General features: G+C 39.7%; 1 protein-coding gene across 1 annotated transcript in view; it reads right to left on the bottom strand.

Moving 5' to 3' along the window:
- LOC140483711 (uncharacterized) overlaps positions 1 to 13,168 on the bottom strand; it is a 144,143-nt gene that overhangs the window by 91,262 nt on the left and 39,713 nt on the right. Inside the window, exon 4 of the mRNA XM_072582159.1 lies at positions 2,827 to 3,006. Within this exon, the coding sequence (XP_072438260.1) occupies positions 2,827 to 3,006 (180 nt within the window). The remainder of the gene's footprint in view (positions 1 to 2,826; positions 3,007 to 13,168) is intronic.

The raw sequence follows: 13,168 nt of genomic DNA, 5'->3' as shown, positions 1-13,168 counted from the left end.
AAGTCTAAGGATTATGGAGTCATAGCAATGTTTCTTCTCTGGTAACTAAAAAACTGTAATTAAATGTGCAAGTTTTCTGTGATGTGAAAAATGTACTAAATGACTTTTGAGTTAACTTTCAATTCTTCTGTAAGTTCTTTTATCAACGTGATCAGATTTGTAATCAAATTTACACTGTACAAAAGTATATCTTGTATGATATTTGCAGAAGTTCAATTATACTTTGTCCACATGCATATCTACTGACTTGGAGATCCCATAAAAATAGCCATTTGCAGGATTTAGTCTAATCTATTAAATGAACCCAAACAACCCCAACTTAAAAAGAACAACCCAGAAAGAAAGAAAATAAACAATTCTACCAGTCATAGAAAACAGAAATTCTCAACTGATTTAAAAAGTTATTTCTGATTGCACTTTCTAGTTTTCAGGAAGCTTAAGTATGTGCATAAATAAAACAGGTATAGGACTCATCCAATATTACACAAAAGTAACCATACAGAACTGGAAAATAACTGCTTTGGTTTGGCATATTCTAAAAGCTTTCATCTTGCCCCATATTTATAGTTTACGGTTACTAGCTAACAACTCCTCAGACAATGAAAATTCAAATGCCCAAGTAAGGAATGGCAACCAGAACTAATTACATATGTACCAGTACATGATACGAGCAAGTATATATAAGCTAGCATACAATACTAACAATAGTATATTCCTAATTTAAATGAGAAAATTCATATCAATCCTCAGTAGCAGCAGACAAAAGCTGAGATTTTAATCAAAATGCTTCAAACACAAGTTTTAACATTATAGTTTCTTATATTCTTTTTAGTCACAAAAAAGGCCAACAAATGCATCAAAATCTATCCTACTGGGAAGGTTCATGATATTTCACTGTTATTAGGAAACTTGGGTTCTAAAGTGAGTTTTACGAATCTTTTTATATATTTATAGCTTTAAGTTTAATTTGTATTTCTCTTTTATAATGATAAGAGGGGAAGACAAAGATTTAGTCTCACTTGAGTTGCAAGAGATGCCAGATGCCTGAAAATTTAAATAAAAGTACTGCAGACACTGGAGAGCTAAAATAAAAGCAATGTGCTGTAAAAACTCAGCAGGTCTGGCAGCATTGACAGAAGAAGAAAGTTAAAGTTGATTCTTCTTCAGAATTGAAAGGGGCTGGATAAGTGATACTGCTATCAAAAGGAGAAGGGAAAGTGGGTGGAAGGTGAAGATGCCCAGAGCAAACGACAAAGGAGCGCTGATGGTAGTATAGGAAACTGACAGATGCAAATTAAGTAGTAATATTAGGGGTATATAGTAGAAAATAGATCAGCCTTGATGAGAGGAAAGCCATGTACAACATCCACTTGAGGAGCTGGATGTAATCCAAAGCAGGATTCATGCTCTGAAGTTGCTGAAATCTATTAAGAGCCCTGAAGCTGTAAAGTGCCAAAATAGATAAGGAGGTGCTATTTTGCTAGCTTATATTGAGTATTGCTGGTGGCCCAGGACAGAAATGTTATCAGGAGAGCAAGACGGTGTATTGAAACAGCAAGTAGCTCAAAGGGTGGGATCTTTCTAACGGACCAATCACTAAATAGAATCTACACAAACCCACTTTAAACAATAATGTTTTATAAAATATGTGTAAATGATAATAAGAGTATGAACATATCTGGAAAAGTATTTACATGCACTTAAACAAAGTTTTAAAACTTTAGAGAAAAAACAATCCAGTGCCCACGGAAGAGAGAGAAGAAAATTGGGCTGATGTCTCCTACATGGTGTGCTAGGATACTGGGAGACACAGACAGAAACAGAAACAATCCTTTTAGACAGAGTTTAGGGGCAAGGGGTGCGCAAGTCTGTTTCAGTGTGCGGCTCTTATCAGCAGTGCAGGTTAGTAGTCTCTAGAACAGTTATGCAGAATGTAAGTCATCCTGAATAGTTTAATGTCAATAACAGAAAAGCTCCAGAAACAGAAACATGTCAAGAAATGAAAGGGGGGAAAAAAACAGTTTTCTGATAGTCACAAGTACGTATTTACAGCAAGAAAACATGAACATGTTATGGTGTGATTAGATATTACAGTCATGTGTACTCCTCTGGAATGTAAACTGTGGGAATACTGTTGTTTGGAGATATGGGTGAGTGAATGTGTAACCTTTTGATTGGAAACTTGTCATCAGTATAAACAGTGTAAAACCAATTGTTTTAGTAGCAAAGTTTAAGTTATGTGCCATATTTGATGGGTCCACCTTCCATGCATACATGAATAAAAGTTTAAACAGAGAAACTGGTCTGATTTCATCTGAAAGAGGGATTAAATGGTTAAAACCTCCTTTTCATGAAATAAAGTGAGTTCTGTCAGCATTTTGTTTGAGTATCTCTGGAAGAGACATGAGCTAAAGAAACAGAACTGCATGAATGGAGAACAATTAAAGCCCTGCCCACTGACAAGGAACTTTAAAGTGCATACAGGGTGACACTTCACCAAGGTCTGAGTATTTGTTAAGGTTGTTATAGAGGTGAAAAAAATTGAATCTTTGTGATATTTGTAATAGGACCATTTTAAATATTTCTAACATAGTTTATGCCTCTGTCTTTCTTTTGATATTCTTCTTGTGGTTATGTGAAGGAACTCACCATGGTAAATAAACTGCAAAAATAAAACTTGCGTCTATCAAGCTTAGTTTCATACTGATGTCTGATTTGACTAATATCATCAGCTGGGATTATAACACAGAACCATATAGTGGAATATGAAATTAATCATTTTCTGTTTCCTTGATAAAATATAACAACCACTGTTTAGCGACTTACTTTGCACAGCGAACCCAATTTATATGCTGGGTGAGAGAAAAAAGAAACTTCTGCCGATGAACTGTCCAAACTTTGATGGTTTTGTCATCCGAAGCTGTAACCAATGACTGTCCATCTCTGGAGAACTGAACACTTCGAATGGTTCCTGTGTGAGCCTTTAACACTGTTGATTCACCCTTTCTGTGGATAAATAGGAGAAAAAAAAATCCAGTGAGCCCATGAAAACCAACATTATGCATTAAAAACGAAATGCTTCACCGATTAGTTGTTCAGCCATTGATGTGATCCATCTCTTTAAAGGCAGCTTTCCTTCCAACATCACTAGAACTTCGTCGGCCCTCACCCCCTTTTCCTTCCCACAACACAGACAGGGTCCCCCTTAATCTCACCTATTAACCCAATAGCATCCACATTCCAAGGATCATTCGCTGCCATTTCCACTACCTCCAGTGGGATGCCACCACCAGTGACAGTCCCCTCCACTCCCTTTTCAGCCTTCCACAGTGACCATTCACTCCAGTATACCTTGGTCCATTCGTCATCTACACCTCACATCTTCCCACACACATATGGACAGGGAGGGGAGGGAAGGGAAGGGAAGGGAAGTAAAAGGGAGTTGCATTGCTGGTCAGGGATGATATGACAGCTGTGCTAAAGGAGAACAATATGAAAGGCTTGGGTAATGAGACATTATGGTGGAGCTGAGAAATAAGAAGGGTGCAGTTACATTGTTGGGGCTGTATTACAGGCCTCCCAACAGTGAGCATGAGGTAGAAGAGCAAATAGGTAAACAGATTATGGAAAGAAGTAGCGGTAATAGAGTAGTGATGATGGGAGATTTTAATTTTCCCAACATTGACTGGGATACACATAGCATCAGAGGTCTGGATGGGGTAGAATCTGTAAGAAGCATCCAGGAGAGTTTTCCAGAGCAGTATGTCAATAGCCCAACAACGAAAGGGGCGGTATTGGGGAATGTACCAGACCAGGTGGTATAAGTTGCGGTGGGGGATTTCTTTGGGAACAGTGACCACAATTCTGTAAGTTTTAGAATACTCATAGACAAAGATGAGAGTGGTCCTAAAGGAAGAGTACTAAACTGGGCCAAGGCCAATTATATCAAAATTAGGCAGGAGCTGGGAAATGTGGATTGGACACAGCTATTTGAAGGGAAGTCCACATTTGGTATGTGGGAGGCTTTCAAAGGTAGGTTAAAGATAGCGCAGGATAGGCATGTTCCATTGAAGGCAAAGAATAGGAAAAGCAAGATTTGTGAACCGTGGATGACAGGAGAAATCGTATGACTAGCCAAGAGGAAAAGGGAAGCGTACATAATGTCCAGGCAGCTAAGAACAGAATGGGTCCTGATTGAATAGCGGAAGAGCAGGACCAGTCTTAAACGAGGAATGAAGTATGCTAAAAGGGGTCATGAAATAGTTTTAGCGAGTAGAATTAAGGAGAATCCCAAAGCATTTTGTTCTTATATAAGAAGCAAGTGGTTAACTAGAGAAAGGATTGGTCCTCTAAAGAATAATGAAGGAAGGCTGTGTGCCAGACCTGAGAGAATGAGTGAGATTCTGAGTGATTATTTAGCATCAGTGCTCACTGAGGAGAGAAACATGATGAATGTTGAGATTAGGGATAGAAGTTTGATTAGTCTGGATCACGTTGACGTAAGTCGGAAAGACGTGTTGGGTATGCTAGAGGTTATTAAGATGGACACATCCCCAGGACCAGATGGAATCTATCCCAGGTTGCTGAGGGAGGCGAGAGAGGAAATAGCTAGGGCCCTGACAGATATCTTTGTGGCATCCTTAAACACAGGTCAGGATAGTCAACATGGCTTTGTGCGTGGGAAATCATGTCTCACAAATTTGAGTGAGTTTTTTGATAAAGTAACAAAGAAGATTGATGAGGGCAGAGCAGTAGATGTGATCTATATGGACTTCAGTAAGGCGTTTGACAAGATTCCCCATGGGAAATGATTAGCAAGGTTAGATCTCATGGAATACATGGAGAACTAGCCATTTGGATCCAGAACTGGCTCAAAGGTAGAATAGAGGGTGGTGGTGGAGGGTTGTTTTTCAGACTGGAGGCCTGTGACCAGTGGAGTGCCACAAGGATCGGTGCTGGGTCCTCTACTTTTTGTCATTTATATAAATGATTTGGATGAGAGTATAAGAGGTACAGTTAGTAAGTTTGCAGATTACACCAAAATTGGAGGTGTAGTGGACAGCGAAGAGGGTTACCTCAGGTTACAAGAGGATCTTGACCAGATGGGCCAATGGGCTGAGAAGTAACAGATGGAGTTTAATTCAGATAAATGCGAGGTGCTGCATTTTGGGAAAGCAAATCTTAGCAGGACTTATACACTTAATGGTAAGGTCCTAGGGAGTGTTGCTGAACAAAGAGACCTTGGACTGCAGGTTCATAGCTCCTTGAAAGTGGAGTCGCAGGTAGATAGGATAGTGAAAGCGGTGTTTGGTATGCTTTCCTTTATTGGTCAGAGTATTGAGTACAGGAGTTGGGAGGTCATGCTGCGGCTGTACAGGACATTGGTTAGGCCACTGTTGGAATATTGCGTGCAATTCTGATCTCCTTCCTTTCGGAAAGATGTTGTGAAACTTGAAAGGGTTCAGAAAAGATTTACAAGGATGTTGCCAGGGTTGGAGGATCTGAGCTACAGGGAGAGGCTAAACAGACTGGGGCTGTTTTCCCTGGAGTGTCGGAGGCGGAGGGGTGACTTTATAGAGGTTTACAAAATTATGAAGGGCATGGATAGGATAAATAGGCTAAGTCTTTTCCCTGGGGTTAGGGAGTCCAGAACTAGAGGACATAGGTTTAGGGTGAGAGGGGAAAGATATAAAAGAGACCTAAGAGGCAACTTTTTCACGCAGAGGGTGGTATGTGTATGGAATGAGCTGCCAGAGGATGTGTTGGAGGCTGGTATAATTGCAACATTTAAGAGGCATTTGGATGGGTATATGAATAGGAAGGGTTTGGAGGGATATGGGCCGGGTGCTGGCAGGTGGGACTAGATTGGGTTGGGATATCTGGTTGGCATGGACGGGTTGGACCGAAGGGTCTGTTTCCATGCTGTACATCTCTATGTGTCTATGACTGCAAGATTGCTCATGTTGTGCCCCTATACAAGAAGGGTAGTAGGGATATTCTGCATAACTGCAGACCAGTGAGCTTGACATCAGTGGTGGGAAAGTTGCTGGAGAAGGTACTGAGGGATAGGATCTATTTATGTTAAGAAAATAACGGGCTTATCAGTGATAGGCAACATGGTTTTGTGCAGGGGAGATCGTGCCTTACCAACTTAATAGAGTTCTTTGAGGAAGTGACCAATTTGATAGATGAAGGAAGGGCTGTAGATATCACATACATGGACTTTAGTAAGGCGTCTGACAAGGTTCCCTATGGTAAACTAAGAGAGAAAATGAAGTCGCATGGTGTGCAGGGTGTTTTAGCTAGGTGGATAAAGAACTGGTTGAGCAACAGGAGACAGAGAGTAGTAGTTGAAGAGAGTTTCTCAAAATGGAGAAAGGTGACCAGTGGTGTTCCACAGGGGTTAGTGTTGGGGCCAGTATTGTTTGTAATATACATAAATGATCTGGAAGAGGGCACTTTTGGTATGATCAACAAGTTTGCAGATGACAGAAAGATTGATGGAGTAGCAGAAAGCATAAGGGACTGTCAAAGAATACAGGAGAATATAGATAGACTGGAGAGTTGGGCGGAAAAATTGGCAGATGGAGTTCAATCCAGACAAATGTGAGGTAATGCATTTAGGTAAATCTAATTCTAGAGTGAATTACACAATGAACGGAAGAGTGTTGGGAAAAGTTGATGAGCAAAGAGATCTAGGAGTGAAGGTCCATTGTACCCTGAAGGTTGCTGCACAGGTGGATTGAGTGGCCAAGAAGGCATATGGTATGCTTGCCTTCATTGGACAGAGTATTGAGTATAAGAGCTGGCACAGCATGTTAAAATTGTACAGGACATTGGTTCGGCCGCACCTAGAATACTGTGTACAGTTCTGGTTCCAACATTACCAAAAGGACTTGGACGGTTTGGAGAGGGTACAGAGAAGGCTTAAGAGGATGTTGCCTGGTATGGAAGGTGCTAGCTATTAAGAGAGGTTGACTAGGTTAGGTTTGTTTTTATTAGAAAAAAGATTAAGGAGGGACTTGATTGAAGTTTACAAAATCATGAAGGGTATACACAGGGTAGATGGAGATAAGCTTTCTCCCAGGGTGAAGGATTCAATAACGAGAGGTCACGCTTTCAAGTGAGAGTGGAAAGGTTTAAGGGGGATACACGCGGCAAGTACTTTACACAGAGGTTGGTGGGTGTCTGGAACGCGTTGCCAGCAGAGGTGGTAGAGGCAGGCACGGTAGATTCATTTAAAATGCATCTGGATAGATGCATGAGTAGGTGGGGAGCAGAGGGATACAGATGCTTAAGAATTGGGCGACAGGTTTAGACAGTAGACTTAGATCAGCTCAGGCTTAGAGGGCCGAAGGGCCTGTTCCTGGGCTGTAAACTTTCTTTATTTTTTGTACATATGACACCTTTCCTGTTTGTTTACATCGTCCATGGTCACGATCCAAGGCCAAGCTAGTCTACTGTATTCACTGCTCACAATGTGCCTCCTCCAACTGGGAAGACACCGGATAGACTTGGTGACCCCTTAGCAGAACACCTATGTTCTGTCCCCAAAAATGACCCTGAGCTTCTGGTTGCCTTCCAGTTCAACACACCACTGTGTTCCCTGGCCAACATCTCAGTCTCAAGCTTGCTACTGTGCTCCAGTGAAACCCAGTGCAAGTTGGAAGAACAGCACCTCATTTTCCACTTGGGAACCTACAATCTTCTGGACTCCATATCGAATTCAATAATTTAGGACCTGAGCACCTTCTCCAACGAAGGGTTAGTAGGCTTAAGTTTAGTCCTTGAATTGAGTCTAAGGGATTAAATTTCAATTCAGAAACACTAATTTCACATTATTGGTCACTGAAATAATGGTTTATGCTTCATATTTCAAGTGTTCATACAGGTTGGCACACTGAACAATAATTAAATGCCTATAGTCAGAAAATCAGAATGAATCAGTCACTCAGTCAAAAAAGATACTTTACCACTTAGTTCTATAGTTCTTTAAAATCCCTCTTGTTGAATTATTTTTATTACGTGCAGTAGATTTCAGCAGTGATTCAGGACATGGTCACCAAACACCTTTGTGGAATTTTAACAAGTGTGATGCAATTGCAAAGTATTTTTTCAGAACATGAAATATTTCTATAGATAACAACCTACATACTATGATTCAACATGATAAAAAAATTCATTATACAACTAAAAATGCAAATTAAATCCCGTAACCCACTGATCCAACCTTTAAACAGTAATGCAATATATGCACATGCTATTTATATACTTGAAGGCAATACTTTCAATCCTATGGTGATGGATGAAGTGGCATGAAGGCAGACATATTGAAAATGATTTCTGTCAGTTTGTGAACACTTTAGTTTTTCTCACTGTCAACCGATCAGTATTTTTGCAGAGACATTTCCCATCATTGGTCAACTGGTTTTAAAACACTTGTTTAGAGAAAAGCTCTCGGAAATCCCACAGCCCAGGAGAATTTTTTTTTTTACAGGAGTCAGTACTCCATTTCTATTCAACCTGAGCAGCAGACTGCCTCCTGCAACTGTGTGTCACCACAGCAATGAACTGCACTCAAACCGCCATCCAATTAGGCTCCCTATCATTGATAGCACACCTCTGCTGCAAACTTGCACATACATAGTGTCACAGCCTGAATCTCAAGTATGCTACTCCCTGAGATGCTGTTAACATGCAGCAAATTAACACTGAGACAACAATGGCAATCTGGCAATCACCATCTTAAAACACAGGTCACCTTAGACTCACCATGGGGTTTGGGTGCACAAAATCCAGGAGCCTGGTCATACACCATTCATGAGCCAAATTCCTACATTTATTGAACTGCCAATTTCAAGTTGCGCCAGCTCACTGAATCTCTTCTGTAACTTGCAGCCACCTCCTCCTTTTGGTTGGAAATTGTACCTCGTTCTGATCCTTGAACTGCAGCCATTCCTCAGTAGTTTCCCATGTTCAGCATACATTTCAATGGACCCAGTGTCTGCAGCCAGTTGTTAAATGGGTTCTGGATAGCAAGTTCAACAGGGACATTCTGCACCTTAACAGTGCAGCCAGATGACCTTGATATGATCCCATCATCAGACCAAAAAGCAATACTCTTCCTGTTGGATCTTTTCTGTCAGTGTTTGTGTGCCGTAAGAACTCAATGCAGTTTTCTTTTAAAATATACTCTCTGGATCTTTTTACTCACTCTTAAATCTGTGTCCTCTGGTTACTGACTACTGTACAACTGGAGGCAATCTCTCCTCATTTATATCATCAGAATGCTTTGTGATTTTGAAACAATTACATTTTCTCTTAATACTTTGTTTTAAGCAGAACAATCCCAATCCCTCCAGTTCTAATAAAAGATCACAAATCTGAAAGCTTTATACTTGCCTGCATTTTCACTTTTTATTTCAGATTCCCAACACCCACAGGTGCATTGATTTTGCTAATTTTTCTAGTCTCTATACATCAATGAAGTCCCTCATGCCTGGCACCACTCTGAAAAATCCCCTCTGCATTCGCTCAAAGCTATGCTCAACAGCCCTGCTATTCAAAATTACACAGGAGTAATGAATAAAGTCCTCTCTTGGAAATATAATGAAGACTACTGCTAACAGATCAGAAATGTGTTTTAATTTTCTGCAAAGGGCTAAGATTTACAGTTATTTGTACTGATCCTTGAATAAGATTCCATGCTCAACAATTTATTCCATAATTTATGTTTAATTTTCCGGTTAGATTTCTACATTGACTTGTAACTTGAAGACTTTTTGATGATACTAGTTTCGAGAGAACTCTGACCATGAGTGTGGTGAGTTTACTTTCAAGTAATGCCATAGGAATTTTACCATTCACCTGAGCCACAGGAAATGCCTCAGCTCAATGGCTCTGATAAACAGTGCAACCTTGCCTCAGCTCTGCAAATTAATTGTCATTGTACATTTTGCATCACAGAAAACGAGGTTAATATTTTGATCCATGATCAATGACACAAGCCATCTTTAATCATAAGTTATTAAAAATAAATTCTGGGTTACAACAATCCTGCAGTAAAATAGCACAACTTACAACCAATGAGCAATGCCACAACAAATCTGGTTTTCAATAGATTTCAGATTAATATACATTTAGTAAGAAAGATCTTGAGTACCACTGAAACTCTGAATTTTGTCAAAAGTTGTTTCTCTCCCACTATCAGGATAATGCACAAATACCAATAAAGGGAAAACAATATTTATGAGATAACAGGAGAGCCCTGATTCTGATTACAAAGGCATTGTTATTTTATGTGATCAACATTACTGGTTAGTGTAATTCTTCACACACTCAGGATCATTTGGCAAATGTTGTCCAATTGCAGAATGACATCTAATGGCGTGGAGTGTACTGTGTTTTGGAAGCACAGGTTGCTTTGATATGGTCAATACCTTTTGTGAACAGCCAAAGAGATACATTGTTTGACATAATCTACCAATCTTTTGAGTGTGCAGCCTACATACCTAGCATCATTACAGCACTGATAAAAAACATCTAAATTACCCAATTGCTAGAAAGGTAAACAGTCTTTTTGGCTTGATGGCTGCACCTTGTTAGTGACAAAAGTAGTCATGTTGTCACTATCACCTAGTCAGCACTCTCTGCTCAAAAGTATAAATGATGCCTTTCCTTTACATTAGTATTTCTTGAAAATTGTACTGAGTGCATAATGAAAGCTTCCACAAAATGTCTTTTTATCAGAACTCAAAAGCTCTATTTATAGTTGAAGAATTAGACAAATTATTCAAGAACACAACTATTTACTGAAATTGCATAGAACCCTAACAGACCTTTAATGCTTTTGTTCCATTTTTATATTCAACTAAGAACTCAGAATACAATGACATATTTTAAATCAGGACACACTCTTGAATAATAAATACAAACCCACATTTTAATCAAGGAGCATTACCTCAAGACATGCATATGAAAACAAACTGCTGCTAAGTCTACTCTGCTAAAAATAGTGACTACATCTCTTTATCACAGGCCATTAATGTTAAGTTTATTTTTGGAACATCAATTTGATTACTCTTATGTTGCCCAGCAACAATCTAGAAGTACTTTCAGACCTTTTATTCATCAGCTCTCACGGTCTTGAATTATTCTATATATGGATTAAGGTGCCTTCACCAGGATACAACACACCAACACCATTATACTACCTTCAGCACCTGCACAATATATCAATATAAACAAAATAGATCTTAAGAACAATTAAACCCTCTAAGCTGAGTGAGTGTGCAGCAAACAAACATCAATTTTTCATTTGCACTAAAAGGGTCAAAACTATCAACAAATATTGTTTTGAATCTAAATATTGCTATACTTTTTCGCAAACTACATTCACAATCATTTCTGCCAATCAAACAATTACAAAGGCAGATGGCTTCTCAAAATATAGCCTGCGCTCAAAGATATTTTTCAAACAGTCTGCCTGAGCAAGTTTGAAAGTGTGTTCATGTTTCAAATTAGAAAGCAATCCAATTAAAGTTGAATATCACAATTTCAACTATTCGACTCTTCACCATTATTTTGTACAAAGTTTCTGGTTTTTAGTTCAAGACTACGGTTCAACAACACTTTTCCAAACGTACCTCATGAAAAGCAGTTAACATTGGTCTTACCAGTGACACCCACATCACATGAGGAAACATTTAAAAAAAACATTTCAAACATACAGCTACGAATAGCTCTTTGTCGATAAAGAGTGCAAGCCTGCTGTGCAGAAATGTCACATACCAAGCTAATTGCAAAGCTCCTAATATTGGTGAAGTTTTTCAGACCAAGATAACCTAAGGTAATATATCTAGTGATGAAAGCTCAAATCCAATCAACTCTCTGTTATATACTCACTGCACTAAGAATTGCTCTTAATTCTGCCTGGAGAAATAAACCATCATTGGCAATGTTTTAAATCTATTTTTGGTGCCATATTTGAAATGTGATCAGCACAAATGTCACACAGGCTTGCATAGCCATGGCAAACTTTCATGATTTAAACTGCATAAAATGGTTTCTCTCATTTCAATATTGCAATAGGCACAGTGTGGAAACAGGCCCTTCGGCCCTAGCTTCAATGGAAAAAAACAGATTCAAAACACCTGAAGTCCCAGAAAATATAATGCCCCTAAACAATTCCATCACAAAATGCTCTTCTCAATACGCAGGACACAATTTTCCCCTCCAAGGTGGTGAGAATAATGGCAACTGTGATGACTTAAACCTATATACATGCATTTGTATCTCATTAATTACTCATCTTGCTGGATGGACTTCCCATTCCCAATTAATTTCTTCCCAATCAGGAGACTCAATACTTCAAATAAAAACTAAGTGCGGCCTTGGGGCCCCTCCCCAGGACCTCCACCACACAAAAAAAATAATCTCTTCAGAGGTGCTGTTCACTCTGAGAGCTGGCTTTTAAAAAAAAGCAGTCTCGCACCCGATGTCCACCAAGACACACAAAAAAATCTAAGTGCGTCCATGTTGAGGTGGGTCCTCCGCCTTCAGTCTGGGCAAGTACCAGTTGCACCGGCCATCTTCCTTCTCTTCGCTTTGGACGAAACTGCAACAACTGCCTCTGTCATCATTCCGCACAATGTCACTCTGGACCCTCCAAACATCGAACTTTACAATGTAAATGCACCAAGCATCATAATATCAGCTTGCACATTTGCAGGCAGGCTTTGGTAGCAGTTTTTCCTTCAGAGATAGCAGATAAGCATGTACGGGCAGCTGAAAGCTTTATCACAAAAGGTAAAGTAGACCAGCTTGAGAGAAAGGTTCCCTATTAGTATAAAAGGAAAAGCAAGCAACGTATGTTTCGCAAACAATAAAGAATAAATGTAGAGATGGAGGTGAGGGATGAGGGGAGGAGGAGGCATGGTGGTACTTCCACATAGTGCTGCCTCAACTTCACAAACATTGCGCATGCAGCTTACATAATTAACATCTCATCTTGAAGAGAATGGCAAAAGGGAGGTGTTTTTGTTTACAAGGGGTGAGAGGTGACTCCAGTCAGTCAGAAGGGACCACAGTCTTTGAGCAACCTTTGCCTATTCTGGGCTGGGGGCAATCAGTCAGTCAACTGATTTCAAAGTCAGGAGATCTGCTCTGA

Source organism: Chiloscyllium punctatum, chromosome 12 (genome assembly GCF_047496795.1).
Source record: "Chiloscyllium punctatum isolate Juve2018m chromosome 12, sChiPun1.3, whole genome shotgun sequence".
Classification (NCBI taxonomy): domain Eukaryota; kingdom Metazoa; phylum Chordata; class Chondrichthyes; order Orectolobiformes; family Hemiscylliidae; genus Chiloscyllium; species Chiloscyllium punctatum.
This window is presented reverse-complemented; position numbering and strand designations above follow the sequence as displayed.